The 17823-nt window shown below is 26.9% G+C and overlaps 1 protein-coding gene across 1 annotated transcript; it reads right to left on the reverse strand.

Moving 5' to 3' along the window:
- Nucleotides 1–559: 559 nt before the first annotated feature.
- Nucleotides 560–11536, reverse strand: LOC113364185. The gene is made up of 6 exons (XM_026606668.1): nt 11422–11536; nt 8109–8303; nt 4564–4851; nt 1790–1880; nt 981–1156; nt 560–656 (listed from the first exon to the last, which is right to left on the reverse strand). The coding sequence occupies exons 1-6, from the start codon at nt 11442–11444 to the stop codon at nt 560–562; spliced, it is 870 nt and encodes a 289-aa protein (XP_026462453.1). The 5' UTR covers nt 11445–11536.
- Between the last annotated feature and the right edge of the window lie 6287 nt (nt 11537–17823).

The raw sequence follows: 17823 nt of genomic DNA on the forward strand, positions 1-17823 counted from the left end.
TTCATTTTAGAATTAATAAAGATAATTAGAGTAAATAATATGTATAATTTTGTATCTAAATTGGGTTTAACTGGCATTTTTCTGAACGAAATAGAACAGAAGTAAAATATTGTTAGATATATATTTTAATCATATTATCTTCAGTTTTTTTGTGCCTTTAGTTTATTTTACTATAATCAATTTATCTTTTTTCTTCATTCTCTTCTTCTATATAATAATTACTTTTCATTCGAAAAGCAATTGTTACAAAAAAATAATAGCTTTTAATCTAGATAGACATTTAAAATCTTCTGTTCATAAAATCAAATTCTGCGTGAACTCTGTTTATGTATATATATATATATATATATATATATATAAATAATAAATAAAATAAAACAACACTTTAACAACTAAAAATATAATTATAATTTGAACTTATACATATTTCATTTATCTTTAGTAATACTGCTTGGGACAGATCTCACATAACACATATATATACATATATATATATATATATATATATATATAAACTTTTATAAATAATCACACAAAATTATACTTTTATCAAAAATATTCATCTACGTTTATTTGTGGAGTTTTCAACATTACGCTTCTGAAGACTTTGGTACTTGTCGATGGCTTCTTTCAAGAAAATAGTTGCTGCAGTCAATCTAAAAATAAATATTTATATATTAATATATACATATTATATATATACATCATAAATATTTCTTTTATTTTTTTATTTCAACAGAACTTATGAATAGTAATACGATTTATATTGCAACAAAGCCTTGATTTCACTTAATAACTAATAACTTTTAGATCTATTGCAATAATAATTACTGCTGTTAGACCAAAGCTATTACGACTCGAGTCAATGGTACAAGCATTAAGCTTATCAACAAATAAAGATGTATCAATTAATGAAAATATTGCAGAACATTTCTTAATTCAGCTGAATGATTCGAATATTTTCTCTGATTTCAACTTACTTGTCTGGTGTCATGAAAGATCTAACAGATTCTTTAGCCAATCCGAGTCCCAAGAAAGAGATGGTGCAGAATGGTGTGAAGGTGCAGACGAGAGCTGCAAAAGCACCTCCGAGAAGTAAGAATCCTGCTCCACCCAAAAGGTAGACTCCGACTCTGCTTATGGCATCAGCTAAAACCTAAAATAGACAAAATTTTATATATAAAAAAATGAACAGATAGAAAACAAATTGTACTGATCAAAAGTTTGGGAAGGTATATGTAGAAGTGTATAAAAAAGTGTTTAATTGTAATTAAAATGTTAAACAAAGAAGGAAAAGGCAATCTTGCATTCGAGCAGACTACTATTTATTATTATTACTGATCATTATTTCATTTGGTTTTATTAAAATTTGATTGAATCGGTTTGAAAATGAAAACTAAAAATAAAATACAGTAAATAAAAAAGGGCTGTACTGACGAGCAAACTGGAATAAAAAACAGTAGATAGAAAAAGGACTCTACTGACGAGCAAACTGAAATAAAAAACAGTAGATAGAAAAAGGACTCTACTGACGAGCAAACTGAAATAAAAAACAGTAGATAGAAAAAGGACTCTACTCTCTTGCGACGAGAAAACTAAAATAAAAGATAGTAAATAAAAAAGAAATCTAGTGAAGAGGAAACTGAAATAAAAAATAGTGGATAAATGACTACTGACGAGCAAACTAAAATAAAGATAGTGAATGAAAAAGGACTCTACTGAAGAACAAACTGAAAAAAAAACTCAATTTGAAAATAATATCGAGTTATTATTGATATTTATCACTTACCCTTGGGAATGAAGAAAACAGTCTCAATGGATAACTGGAAGTAGTCGTTGGTGGAGGTGTGTATGAAGCAGGCACTAAAAATCCTTCGATGCTAAAAATAATAAAAAATGTTAATTAATAATCTCGAAAAGGTTTTTAGATTAAGATTGAGCAATGTCCAAATAGTAAAATCCAGATTATAAACAATATGAAGACAATGCAATTGAAAAGACAATTCTAATTGAAAAAAAATCCTAATTTGTTTTTTCTTAACTTCCCGTAGGGTAGTTATAGTAATAAGCAAAAAATCGAAAATAAAATTTTTTGCATTTCTCGACGTTTTGAAGGTTTCTGAACATTTTACTGGCATACCTCAGAAACTAAATGGATGTGTGTGTGTGTGTTTTGTATGTCGCATTTTTTCGTCCACGTTTTCGGGCGCACGGATCAACCAATTTGAACGGTTTAAAAAACATTCGATCCCTATTGATAGGGAGATGTGCTGATTAGTTTTTGGCAAAGGCAGGTTCAGTCGTTACGGAGATACGGAGCAAAGAGTGCAGAAAATAGAAATCGAGTTTTTAAGAGAACGGAGCATCCGATTTGAATGATCAAAATAACATTCAATTTGTAATGATTTGGAGAAGAGGTGATTAGTTTTTGGCAAAGGCAGGTCTAGCCGTTTCAAAGATACAGAGCTAAATGTGCAAAAAATTGCAGTTTTTGAGTGAACTCTAAGCGTCCGATTTGAATGATCTAAAAATTGTTGTATTGATAAAACCATTGCTTTTGAGGATAAAAAAATATTACATCTTTTTTATTTTCCATAGAATATTTTTTTCCATAGAATATTTAACTTCCCGTAGGGTAAGTTATAGTAATCGCAAAAAAATCGAAAATGAAAATTTTTATATATCTTTACGTTTCAGAGATTTCTGAATATTTTGGCATACCTTAGAAAAAATGGATGTATGTGTGTGTGTGTGTGTGTGTGTGTGTGTGTGTGTGTGTGTGTGTGTGTGTGTGTGTGTGTGTGCGTGTGTGTATGTATGTGCGGATACAAATTTTCGTCGACGATTTCGGGAACACGGATCAACCGATTTGAATAATTCAAAAAACATTCGATTCGTATTGATAAGGAGACGTGCTGATTAGTTTTTGGCGAAGGCAGGTCTAGCCGTTCCGGAGATACGGGGCAAAAAGTGCCGAAAACGGTAACTCAGTTTTTAAGAGAACGGAGCGTCCGATTTTAATAATTCAAAAAACATTTTACTTGTATTGACAAGATGAAGAATTGATCAAATTTTCATAAAGGCAGGTCTAGCGGTTTCGGAGATATAACGAAAAAAGTAAAAAAAAATGTCATTTGGCGGTCAAAAATGATCATTAGACATATGCACATCAAATTTTCAGATATTTTATAGAGATTTTAACAATAAGTATAAATTTTGTTTATTTTCCTATGGGTTCCGTATCAATGTTTACCCGTTAGGCAGCGACGCCGCGCTTACGCGCTTTATATTTCGTCTCTATGCAGTTAAAGCAGTACGATTGCTCTGAGAAACAAGTTCAGATCTTCCAAAATATGTCAAAATAAAGAAAACATTTAAAAAAAAATTTAAAAAAAAATTTTTTTTTTTAATTTTTTTTAAAAAAATTTTTTTTTCAAAAAAAAGTAATGTTTTGTCCAATTTATAGTTTCTCAAAAATCTTATTTTTTCGAAGTAGATTTTTTTCAATTTTTCAATTTTAATCGTTTTTAAAAAAAAAAATAATTTTTGGTACGGGAAGTTCCAGCAATTTGCCTTAAGGCACGATGCCCTAATTGCCTTAAGACAGAATTCCACTTACAGCTAGTTTTGTAATTTTTTTGGATTAAAAATTCAAAAAATTGCCCAGGCTAAGCACAGTCTAAACGCCACTCTGGTACAAATGTTTACTCAAGTGCGTTTAGACTGGAGTTTTTTTCTAATTTTGTGAAAACTATTGAAAAATGTGAAAATGCCGCCAAGCTAAGCACAGTATAAATGAAAGCGTCGCACAGAATTATTTGCAATTGCGTTTAGACTGTGACTATAAGGGAGCACTTTTGCAATTTTGTGTAAATTAGACAACTATTTTTTTGAAATTGAATTCGAAATGAAATGACGATTGTAAATGTTCTGGAGATAAATTGATTTATGATTTACATTTGATCTGCTCAGATATAACAATGAAAATAATGAAAGTAACAGTAATTGTAATAATATATTTGAAAACGTTTAAAATTTCTCGAATATTTCATTACGGTACGGGAAGTTCTAGCAATTTGCCTTAAGGCACGATGCCATACACCACTAGTTTGAATTTCGTTGCTCTCAACCCAATGACCTAATGAGCCAAACAGCCAAAATATTTTTATGGCAGGAAAAAAATCATTGTTACATCTGATGAAATTTTTCGGATTTTTATTTTGCCATTAACGTTTCTCTAGAAAACTGTTACTCGCGCAACGCTCATATCTCAAATTTTGCTCGTATACCGAAGCCGGAAAACGCTCTTTTGGCAGCTCATATCTTGAAACACTTGTATCGCGAAACAATCGTATCTCAAAACACTCGTATCTTGAAACAATCTTATCTCGAGACACTTGCATCTCGAAACATTTCCGTGTCTCAATATTTCTATTTCTACTATCAGTCAGTATTGCAATTCGGTATTATATGCCAGGACTCGATCCGAGGATCTCCGGCGTGGGACTCGCACATGCAATTAACATCAAATCCCTTAATTCAACATAATTCTTTTACTATTACCCAGTTTGGACGGCGTATCCCTGATCAGGTCCATAATTCCCGTACCCGACGGGTATATTGGCAGGTCCGTAATTGGCAACGTATTGTTGAACGGGGTCCTGAGGGCCGTAGCTGGCGTAGTAAGGAGGCGGCGGCGGCATCGCTGCTGCCATTATGGCGTTCTGCTGCTCCTGCTGCGCCGCCAAAGCCTGGTCGACGGCGCTGCCTGAATCCGGCTGGGACGAGGGCTGGTAGTCGGCAAAGGCCGAAGCGAGGAGCAGGGAAAGGATGAAGTACTTCTGCATGGTGCTAAAAATGGTGGGAAAAAATAAAAGACTTTTATTTATCATCGATCATATAGGACTATTTAGAAATCTGTATTAAATATATATTGCCGACCTGAAGTCTTCAGATAAATACAATTTTTTCGCAAGAACAAGATCTAGATCACACTTTTTTTTATAAACTAGAGAAGTTGATCTAAAACTTAAGTTTTTTCACTAGATAATTGGTACAATATAATAAAAACATGTAAAAGGAAAGCGTCATTTTAGTTAATCCAAATATTCCACGAAGATTTTTTATCAACAAAGCCATTAGAACAATCACTAACAGAAAAGTAACCATTACAGAGTATCCAGTAAATTTGCTTAAAATACGCTGGATAAAGTTAGAAATCTTATATAAGCCAATCTTATATAATTTAAACGTGTCTATAATGAAGATACGTATTTTAAAGCTATTAATATAAGAAAGTCTGTACCAGGTTGACCAAATTGTTTGAATAATATACAATAGTCGTTATTATATTATAAAGCTAGAACTTAAAAAAAGGAAAAATTGAGAGACATAAAGGACTTGCTAAAATTCATTCCCCCCACTACGAAAAATTGACAGAAATTATTCTAATCATCATAAAATACAGCTGATAGAAAAAATATTATTTATAGAATTACTGATTAATCACAAATAATATATTACAACAGTTAACATTTATTTTTATGAAAATGCTTTAACACAAATATTTATAAGAATTAGGTTTATTATTTTTTTTCAGTTGACAACTTGATTAACTCCACAAGTCATATCAAATCTTTAACTTGAATTATAATTATTTACTCACTATTTACTGTAATTAACCTTATATGCCGTCACATGTAAGCTATATATGTATTTATATGTTCTACATTATATTTTCCAACTTATATTATTACAGGAATTTTTAAAAGCAATGTGCATTACTTCATCGCTTTTCTCCACTTTCTGTTTTTTGGAGTTAGTCATTGTGTGCACTGAACGGCTCATTTGTCAGTTTTGTGCGACAATCTGCCAAGCCGTTTCTTTGTAATTTGGAAAAAAGTGTTAAACTTTTCGTCCACATTTAAGCTCATACTACCGAACCAATTTTAAAAATTTAGAAACTGTTCGAAAGATATTAGTTGGGAATGATACTGATTAGTTTTAGGTAAAAATCTACCGAGCCGTTTTCTTGTAATTAAAATTTAAATTAATTAAATTAAGCCGATTTTTATGGAACTTTTTTTGGCGATACATACTATGGTCTTGTAGAACTTACTGAATTATTACGGCCTTACAACAAGTAGTTTCATTTTAAAAATTCATCAAAGTTTATGAGAAAAAGAGTAGTTTATTTGACGTTTGTTAAAATTAAAATTAGACGATTTATTTGGTATAATGATAGAGTACCTGGTCTTATTGAACATACTAAACCATTAAGATCATACGAATACTGGTATAATTATAAAAATTGTTGATTTTTGAAAATTTGCTTTAAGAAAATACTCCGAGTTAACGTGTTCGTTCGTTTTCAATCATGTGTAATAAATCCACTCGGAATACTTTTAATCACTCATAAATTAATTCATTTTTTATTGATTAAGTCGATTATTTACACATATCGGGAAGTTCATGTAAATTGCCTCAAAGCCAATAACAACTAGTTTAAATTATAAGTTAGACAACCTATAATTTCCAACTTAGTCTATAAAAAATCTTATGGAAAATATTGGTTTTCCAATTTATTTGAATTTATAGAAGAAACTCTATTGAGGAACAAAACTATATTTTCCATAAGAATAAAATTATAAAAACGAATCTAAAACATGGTCCACATAAAAATCGGACTGCCAATTTTTAAATTGTTCACTAAATTTCTAGAATTACATACATTAAAAATAAGGAACCTACTGATGAACAAATGTGGAAAAAAGTGCAAAGTGCAACATTTAGAAAATGCATCAGAAACGTAGATCAGGATTTGAAACATCAAATATATTTTTATTAGCTATTTATTAAATTATTTACTATAACTTAATAGTATTTCGTAAGAATTGGCCAAAAAATTTGTGTATTAATAAGATTGCGTTAGATTTTATTAAAAAAGGAACCCTACTGTCGAGCAAACTTAGAACAATATGCAATATATGAGAAAATAAATCACAAACTTTGGCTAGATATACAAAAAGTTACATTAGATATTATGTTAGATTTCACTAAAAAAATCTACTAACAAACAAGCTGAATATTGACAAATTACAAAATTTATAAATAATATTTGAAAATATACAAGAAACATGAACTAGAAATAGAAATATCGTAGACAATTTTTAATTAGCTATTTCATTGAACTATTTACTAATAATAAGTTGCTAGAATTGTATTAAATTTGGAAAAAACTATTAAACCTAAAAGTAGGAAATGTGGCAAACTTGGAAAAAATGATTAAAATTGCACCTTTAAAAATGTGTATGAGAAAGGAACTCTACTGACGAGCAAACTGATTGAAAACTTCAAAAATAAATAAATAAATAAATATAAAAGTGATTTAGAAACAATTGAAACTATTTATTGAGTATTTTATTAAAATATCTACTATATGTTAGCATAAATATATATATATATATATATATATATATATATATTATATATATTGCTATTTAGATTTAATAAAGGACCTCTACTGACGAGCAAACTTTAAAAAAAACATGACAAAAATGCTAAATATCTAAAAAATGCATTAGATATGAAGACTAAGATAATTACTTTTAATAAGCATTTTGTTAAAATATTTACTATAATTTGTTAGATTTATATTAGATTTAAAAAAGAACTCTACTGGCGAGCAAACTGGAAGAAATTCCAAGACATTCACTCCTAGTCATCGTTTCACATTTTATTTTGATCTTAATATAAAATTTATTAATGTACAACATATATAAATTTACTTTACACAACAATAAGAAATATATTAAATTTCACGAAAAAAGAACTCTACTGACGAGTAAAATTGAGAAAATTACTAAAATGCTAAAAATAGGCCAAAAATAATTGGCTTTAAAAATATTTATCCCTAACAAATCGCGTCACATTTAATTTTATGTAGCAACATAAATATGAATTTATTTGCACTTCTAGTTTTCACTTTTCACTTTCAAATAAAAATAATTAATTATTACAAAATAATTATGTCTCCACTGACCTGTAAATTTTATCTCCTCCGTCGAATTGCACAAAACGACACAAAATTTTCAAAATGCCATCGAGACCTTCTATTTATACCTTTTCGCCGTCCTTGTCCTTTTCGGATTTCAACTCCCACTTCGAAATTTCTGAGGTGAAATTTTCGAATTTCAGGTACATTTTCGAGGATTACTACTATTTGTGGATTAACAGTTCCGATGACATTCTTTGCATATTTCCGAAGAGGGTTGCAGGAACGGATTCTTAGGAAATCTTCAAAACTGTAAAACATCCATAAAACATATTATAGATACCTGAAAGAGAGATGATAGATACAGGTATGTCTCTAACTGGATTAAGATATTTTTGAAATTATAATTGCTTTATTAGAAAAAAGCAATAGTCATATCTTTTATCATATTGTACTCGAAAAGACCTTTTATTAGATACCCCACATGCCCAAAATGTTGGAAAAGTCCAAAAAGGTTCCGTACCACAATTTTCGATGCAGTAACATCTTGCTCAACAATAAAGTGCGATTATGATTATTTTATTATTGCAAAGAATTTATGCTATTCTTTATCATATTGTACTAGAAAAGACCTTTTATTAGATACCCCACATGCTGAAAATGTTGGAAAAGTGCAAAAAGGTTCCGTACTAAGTTTTTTCATGAAACAATATCAAAACATGTATGTACTTTATTTAATTTCGATACATTACAGGATATGGGTTTAGTCAATTCCCAAAATTCCCTAATTGTATACATTAGTTCTGAAAATGGAACAGATTTAGTTCCAAAACGTCCAAAATAAACATTTGCATACCAAGAATCTTTGATGTTTTTATTTAGACTTTATTTAGATTTTAGACTTTATTTGATTTTATTCTGAACACAAATTAATAACAATTTTGTGATTTACATATAATTTTTTTAATTGAACTTCCGTTATTACCAGATGTTTCGATAAGTAATCTTAGACAAAAGACAAATAATGAAACAAATTTAGTTCCAAAACGTCGAAAAGTGAAAACGGGGTGATATTTCTTTTACGTCGGTGTATTTTTTTATGTTTTATGTAATTTAGAGCAAATTTTGTTAAAACACATATGCATTATTATATATCATTAGAATGTCAATAAAATTATCTATAAATCAGTATATAACAATTGATATCGTTTAGAATAAAATTATATTTAAAAAATGGTCAAACATGAAAAACGCAAATCGAATTATTTTAACGACAATTCTTGTAGAGGTAGTGGAAACGTTTGTCGCACTTTTTTATATTTGACGTTATTTCCTTGTTAATTTGTTCAAATATATACATATTATTTTGTATCATTAGAAAGCTAATAAAATTATCTATGCATCTGCAAATAAAAATTAATATGTTCAAAACAATATTATATTAAATAAATTGATCAAACATACAAAATGTATATTTTATAAATATTGATATTTCGGTTCGCCTAATAAAAGTGTTTGTTGCACTTTTTTATATTTTACGCTATTTTCTTAATAATTTATTTAAACACATATATATTATATCAGACCATTAGAAAGCTAATAAAATTATCTATGATACTGTATATAATACTTGTCATCATTTGAAATAAAATTATATTTAAACAGTTGAAACACTAATCTTATATAAGGCCTAAAAATGTACAAGTGACAAATTTACAAATTCGGCCCTGTTTTAATTTTTTTTTTTTATATTACGAGTAAAACTTTTAACACATAATAAAAATTCATCCCCCGACGAAATGAAATTAGAAAGCGCGAAATATTTATGAGAGGCTTAAGTAAATAGAAGAAAGAAATGTAATAAGGGAAACTTTACTTTACAACGTCCGCAATAAAATTAAAAGCGTTGATATAACACAAATTGGTAAAAAAAATGTCGTTTTTATATTTATGAACAACATTAAATTTTACACAGAAATAAAAACCACGAAAAAAAATCGTTTGGATCTATTTTCTTTACAGGTTTTTCTTTCATGATGCCAATGAAAACGATATTAAAATAAAAGGAAAATAATAAAGGAAACTTTTGATGTATGTAGATAAATTGTTGTAAATAAGTAAATAGAACGTTAAATGGTTAATAAAAATTGTTGAATAAAAATTATCATTTGTATATCTCGAGTTCTATAAATATTAAAAAAAAAATAACGTAGAATATAAAAAAAAGCGCGCGAGAAATGTTAACAAATGATTTTTATGTTTGAATTTTTTTTAAATCTGATTTTGTTCTAAACGATATTAATCGTTATATACAAATTTATAGATAATTTTATTAGCTTTCTAATGGTATAATAAAATATGTATGTGTTAAAATAAATTAATAACGAAATACTGTAAAATGTAAAGTGCAACCAACGTACCCAACTAGGCATATATAAGAAGTGTACATATATATAACTCAATTTGTATTTTTTATGTTTAAATAATTTGTTAAATATAATTTTGTTCTAAACGTTATAAAATTTTATATACAGATTCATAGATAATTTTATTGGCCTTCTAATGATTTTACATAATATATATGTGTTTGAATAAAATATTATGAAAATACGGTAAAACATAAAAAAGTGCGACCCACGCAATTATTAGGCGTATCAAAAACGCCGAGAAATAATACGATTTGCAATTTTTATGTTTGAACAAATTTTTGAATATAATTTTATTCCAAACGATATCAATTGTTATATACACGTTGAAAGATAATTTTATTGGCTTTCTAATGATATATAGAAACTACAACTTGATTCCTAAAAGAATTGAACCTATGATATATAATCTAATATAATCTAATATATAATATAATCTAATAATATAATAATAATATAATCTAATTCTAATGATATATAATAATCCATATATGTTTGAATAAATTATCAGGAAAATACCGTCAAATATAAAAAAGTGCATCTATAGTACTACTAGGCATATAAGAAATGTCTAAATAAATCGAATTGCATTTTTTATGTATCAGAATTTTTTTAAATATAATTTTATTCTAAACGATATTATTTGTTATATACAGATTTATAGACAATTTTATCGGCTTTCTAATGATATATAATAATGCAGATGTGTTAAAATAAATTATTGAGAAAATTATTTAAAACATAAAAATGTGCAACCAACGCACCTATTGAATAAAGTCACAAAATCATTTGTATTTTTGATAATTTTTTAAATATAATTTTGTTCCAAATGATATCAACTGTTATACATAGATTTATAGATAATTCCATTGACTTTCCAATGATATAACGTAATACATAAATCATTATAAAAGTAACATAATATTTCAAGCAGCAAGAAAAGTTCAAGAAGTAAAAACTAATCTACAATCAAACTGTATGAATATTATGTGGTGCACTCACCCCAATGATCCGTCTTTTGGCATTAATAATAATAAACCCCATTTTTGCCATTATGATTCCGGAGTCTCTGGCTACATCCTTTTAAGGGCTTATTGGATTTGCAACCCTTTTCCACACCTGCGGCATTTATTTAGAGACACCTGTTGTTTCAAATATGGACTACTATAAAGTAACGATAGGGTTGAACGAAAATATTTTATGGGGACAATTTAATTAAAATAGAATTAAATATATATATGTATATATATATATATATATATATATTAGGGTGGTCCTTAACATGGACATTTTCGAATTTCCTTGCTCCCAATGGCTCAAGTGGTTCCAAATTAATAAAAAACAATTCTCTGAAAGTTTTAGCTTTTAATATTAATTTTTAGATAGTGCGCAATTCAATTAAACTTCGTATGGAATTAGCATGAAAAAAATTTTGAAAAAAAAATTAGGTATAATTTAGCGACAAATGAATTAAAATTGAAAATTCGTGTTATTTTTTATTAAAAATTCGACGCTCTGCAAAATCTTTGAAAATTGTTTCATGCTATTTCCATACAAAACTTTGAATGAATTTCGGACTATCTAAATGTTAATATAAAGAGTTAAAACTTTTAGAGAATTGTTTTTTATCAATTTGGAATCATTTGAGCCCTTGGGAGCAAGGAAATTCGAAAATGTCCATATTAAGGACCACCCTATTATATATACATTCTCCTTTTTATCTATAAAAACATAAAAAATACAACATGATTTTTAAAAAATTAACAGTTGAAATATCCTAACAAATATGTTTTGTTTTGCTCCAAAATCGCAATTTAAAATAGCCGTCGACGAATATACTCATCAATATGCAGAAATCTACCACTTCTTATATCATGACGAGCATATACGTCAATCAACAATTATCAAAGGACTAATACAACAATTATCCTTTACCACTTGACTGTATCCTTTTCCCTTCCTTTACATTCGACGCCGGTTTAATCCAGTTTTGATTTATATTTAATTCCCATCTTTTACGACGGCAAATATTTCCTCTCGGCAGTAAATAAGTTTTATGATCGATTTTTATGACGTCTAAAGACGACTTGGATGGACGTACTGAACGGACTTGGACGGCTATCATTGTCACCTTTCAGGTTATCAAAAGGGCCCCCCCCATTTGATGGCTTTTTAACGCTCTAGTTTTATAGATGCGTCCGTGACATTTCGGTTGAGATTTGATGGTCAGGGAAGTCTTTGGGAGGATAGGAAAAAAAATACCCCCTTAGCTATGAAAAGCATATACATATCAAATATAAAAAAGTACCGATTTATATTATAAGATGTTCAAAAAACTATGATTTTTTAAGAAATTCCAACCGTTGTAAATAATAAAAGTATGTTTTTCCACTACCACATAATTCTATTATATTTAATTCAAGGAAGTAGAAAGGTAATAGTAAATAACAGGTATTTACGGTAATGTACTTACCTGTTGTTAGCCAGATTTGCCTTTTGCATTAGCGCCGAGTCCCTCCTAGCCGGAGTTGCAAATTATCAAGGGACAAAATCTGCGGGGCGCAATTAAGGGACTTGTTGCTGATTTCCAGAGCTGAAATAGAAAATAGAAAATATAAAATATTAAATTACAAATATAGTTTAAATTTTCGAGATAACTATTATCTAGAATTGATATTTTTGAACAAATGCTCTTTATGAAAAATTGAAACTTTATTTTTAATTTTTATAAACAACTTTATGTAAATAATTGAAACTTTTTTTGACAAGATATCAAATTTTAAAGCAACTTAGTATTTTTACAAAATCTAATGTTTTATATTAAATATTCCTAAGTCATTTTATAATTCAAATATCGATTGGAATAAAAACAAAAAACCCATATAAAAGTTCTGATTTGTGTTGAAAAACAATTTGGTGAAAGAAAGAGAGACAAGTACGTTATTTTCAAGCGAGTGAACGAGACAACAATATCATGGATGTACATAAGAGGATACTATTTATATACAAATCTGAGAAACTTTAAAAGCACTCTTGTCCAACATTATATTAAAAATTCGCTATCTACATAAAAATATGCTTATGAGATGAGAGTAATTTTGCTCGTCAGTAGAGTCCTTTTTCATTTTAAATCTGAATTAAAATTAAATCATAGTATAAATACAATAATATAAAATGTTAAAAACATATTCTTTTTTAATTTAAATCTAAATCCAGGTTGCTCGTCAGTAGAGTTCCTTTTCATTCCAAATCTAAATTAATTTTTAATAATAAAATAAAACTAGTAATATAAAATGTTAAAAATATATTTGTCAGTAGTCCTTTTTTTATTTTAATCTAAATCGAGTGTGCTCGTTGGTAGAGTTCCTTTTCAACTTAAATCTGAACTAAAATTGAATAATAGAATACAGACAGTACTATAAAATGTTAGAATTATGTTCTTTCAATTATAATCCGAATATTTTATACCAAGAAAGTTGCATATTTAAGAAACTTTTTGTTCAAAGTTGTCTTGTCTTGACGAATTCCAAATTTTTTAACAATTAATTAAATACATTTTACATTATTTTTGGTATCTTATGACCGTTTTATAACAAATCTTAAAACAAATATAGAATAATCTAAAAATTTCCTAATTATTACTAATTTTAAAGTCAATAAAAATATATATTTAATTTTTAGTGATATAAAAAATGTTTTTAATATGATTCATGCAGGTAAAAAAAATGCCTCACCTTTTTTTCATTTTCTAGTCCATCCCTGCTTTGACATTGTCCATTTTAGATACGGTACAAAATATCTGTACATTTTCTTAAAAAGTGCAACAAGTGCATTTTTATCCACACAAAGAAAATATATCCATAAATCTTAGCCCAAAGATTCCTGGAAAGAACTCCTTCAGGTAAATAAATAGAAAAAAAAGTATTGACAAAATAAAAGTTACTTTGTAAAAGTCCATGTCTCTGATCCTTATAGATAATGTTTTAATCTATTTTTTATTATCTTATATAAATATCATTTCAAAAGTGTTTTTAGAGGATCAAAAAGTTCAGTTTAATAGTCAGTAGAGTTCTTTTAAATTCAACTTTATTTTTAATGCAGTATAGTTAATTTCATGGTAAGATTTTTAGCGAAAAAATAATTTTGCCAAATTAAAAGTGAGTTCATGTCTCTGATCAGTATATCTTATTATTATTATTAATATGCAAAGGCAGGTCCAGGTTGTAAGGAAATCATTTATATCACCGTGTCATGTATGAAAAATAATTTATAAATTAGATAAAAATAATTGTTAGAAGCAATTTGAAAATTGAATTAAATTTGTTGTACACACATATGTACACATGCACACATGCACACATGCACACACGCACACACACATTATATATACATATATAAATATATATATTTATTTATTTATATACACACAAATATATATTAACTTACCTTTCAATTTTCTGCTTCAACTATTTATTTCTAGACTGCATATTTCTTTCAATGAGTCCTACCCTTTTCTTTTCAGAATAAAAATAAATCTGACTTCTAAAATTGTAAAAAAATCATCAATTCTCTATTCAGGGCAAGTAGTCAATCACATGCATTTTTCTCCCAAAGAGTCCACCCAGTTTCCTTTTCCTTCGTGAAAAATTAAATGAAGATAAATCCAATTTACCAAATCATAATTAAGTAAATACCCAACACCATCATTTTGAGATTAAATTCATATAATTTATTGTCATCCACGTATAAATATATCATCGTTACATACTTTTTGACACGTATACAAAATTATTCTCTAATACTATTATTTAATACATTTAAATATTAAGCATAATACATATACATATACACATATTTATATATTAATAAAAATATCATTATAGAGTCACACGAACAAATGCTTAAATATTAAAAATATTCATATTTGTTTGAAAGACAAGGTTTAAGCAAAAAAATAATATTATAAATTTATTGCATTTCTTTAAGTATTTATAAAAGTGAAAAGAAAATTAGATTGATATCATAAATAAGAAGAAATGAACAATATGGAATATTTTTTAAAGAATTAATCAATTACACGATTGTGGTGTAAAATTGACAAAAGAAAATTACTCATACTAAATTTGGACCTGCCAATTATTGACACTATTTATTAAAAAAAATTGATGAAAAGCAATGAAATTTTATTCAAAAAGAAAACAAATTTGTACTTTAATTTGCTAAAATTAAAAGTAGTTTCTCTGTTTTGTAAAAAAATATGTTGATTAATTATTAAATCATGAGAAGGCTTATAAATATTTAATATAGATTATAATAAATTTTAAATGGGAAGTTAAGAAAAGTTTAAAAAGATAAAATTATATAAATATTGTTTTAAAGTCTTAAAATAAAAGACACAAATCATCTGGTATAAATAATTGATAATAAATTGGTACAATAAAATTAGTATTAAAAATTTGTTTAAATTATAGTTTGTTTAAAATAAAATGTAAGACAGATAATAAGATAATGAACTATTTAATAAGATAAAATTATATTAGTGTTGCTTGAAGATTCTTAAGCAAAAATAAAAAGACAAAAACTGTTAAAGAAGACTAAAAATAGTTGGTATAATAGGAATTCGTGGTAAGAGGAAAAAGTAAAAAAAAATACTGAAGAATCAAAGTATTTGTTTATAATAAATTTCAGGAGACTAGAAATGGTAACATAATGAATTATTTATTAAGATAAGATTATATAACAACAATATATTAAGAAGACAGATGATTGTTGGAAGAGTAAGAATTACTGGCAACAAATAATAAAAGGAAAAGTAGAAAGTATTCACTTTCCAGAGCTCTCACTATTATTGATTTATAGAAATATACATATTTAATTATATATTTATATATACGTTATTTTTTATAATTTAATTCGTCCATTAAATTTTATAAATATTTTAAATATATCCGATAATTCCATACAGTGCTTAAATTTTTAAAATTTTGAACTATATTTTGGTTCAATGCAACTAAGGCTCTTTTCACACTATATATAGAAATATTTTGTGAGATTTTTTGGTCGAAATTGAAGCATATTTTTGAAATATTTATTTGCAGCCATAAATAGTCAAAATGAAAAACAATAATTAATTGAACTATCTATTTAGTACGTTTCGACACTGTATCTGTGTCATTCAGCAAGTTAACAAATTCAAACCAGTTTTTTTACAAATGTAACTAATTATACAATTTTATTAGTTAACTTTTAGTTTATTATTTTATTGACTTTTTTTTAATGTGTTTAAACTTGTGGGTTTTCCTCGTTTGAATTTGTTAACTTGCTGAATGATGACACACATACAGCATCGAAACGTACATAATACATAGTTAAATTATTTATGCGAAAAGAGCCTTCTAATCTACTATAGTGCATATATAGCTTAATTATTAATATTAATATTAAACAAGAAAAATAGCATATTATATAATATTTACACATTGATATTTTGGAAGGCACATTTATATATCGTCAAATACATTTTTACACAAATATTAATTTATATACATATACCTATATATATTAAAATATTAATTAAATTAATATTTTATATTTATACCACCACCAGTAATAATAATAATATTTAAATAATAATATTATTTAATTCATACCACATTCTAAAGATTTTAATAAAAGTTTAAGCAAGAGACAGAAACGTATGAGATAAATATAATTTATATACATTAAAATATTAATTTTATTAATATTTTAAACTTACACCACCACCAAGGCTATACCCAATAAATAATATTAAATTTATTTCATACCATATTGCAAAAATTCCTGGTGAAGGTATAAATCCTGGTGACCAAAACATATGCACTCCAATTTGATATCTAGTTTTAAAATATATAAATAAATTAGACAAATAAAATCTAAGGAGACGATTCTACCGTAAAATAGACAAATGCTACGACCAGGCTATGTTACGTAACGTTTTTCATATAAAATGATACTGAAAACTGTCAAAATCTATTTGCTGTTAATAACTTCAATCATATCTTATTTTGACACATCAGAAAGATCCACTTATGAAAAGATTTTTTCTTGGCATTTGTGCGTTTTCTAGGTTATGTTTTATATCTAAAACGTCTGACTTCACAGTAAATACAAAGCATTTTGACAGTTTTTAGTACAATTTTATATGGAAAACGCTACGTATCATAGCCTTGCCATAATATATGTCGATTTTACAGCAGAATCTTCACCTAAATATATTATATAAAAAATATGAATTTCAATCATGAAGCATATCATAAAGATAGTTTTATCTTTAACAATGATACTTAAATAATTAATTACAATTCTAAATAAATAAATAAATAATATTATAATGTTAAGTCAACTTGAAACTAGAGACTTAAG

The sequence above is a fragment of the Ctenocephalides felis genome, unplaced genomic scaffold, assembly GCF_003426905.1.
Source record: "Ctenocephalides felis isolate EL2017-DRISC unplaced genomic scaffold, ASM342690v1 CF-g0.4_SCAFFOLD_00845, whole genome shotgun sequence".
Lineage (NCBI taxonomy): Eukaryota > Metazoa > Arthropoda > Insecta > Siphonaptera > Pulicidae > Ctenocephalides > Ctenocephalides felis.

Coding starts and splice junctions, on each gene's coding strand:
- LOC113364185 (XM_026606668.1), bottom strand. CDS start 11,444: ATGCCAAAAGACGGATCATTGGG. Junction 4,852..8,108: donor CGAAAAGGTATAAATAGAAG/GTCTCGATGGCA, acceptor CACCATTTTTAG/CACCATGCAGAAGTACTTCA. Junction 1,881..4,563: donor GGATACGCCGTCCAAACTGG/GTAATAGTAAAA, acceptor TATTATTTTTAG/CATCGAAGGATTTTTAGTGC.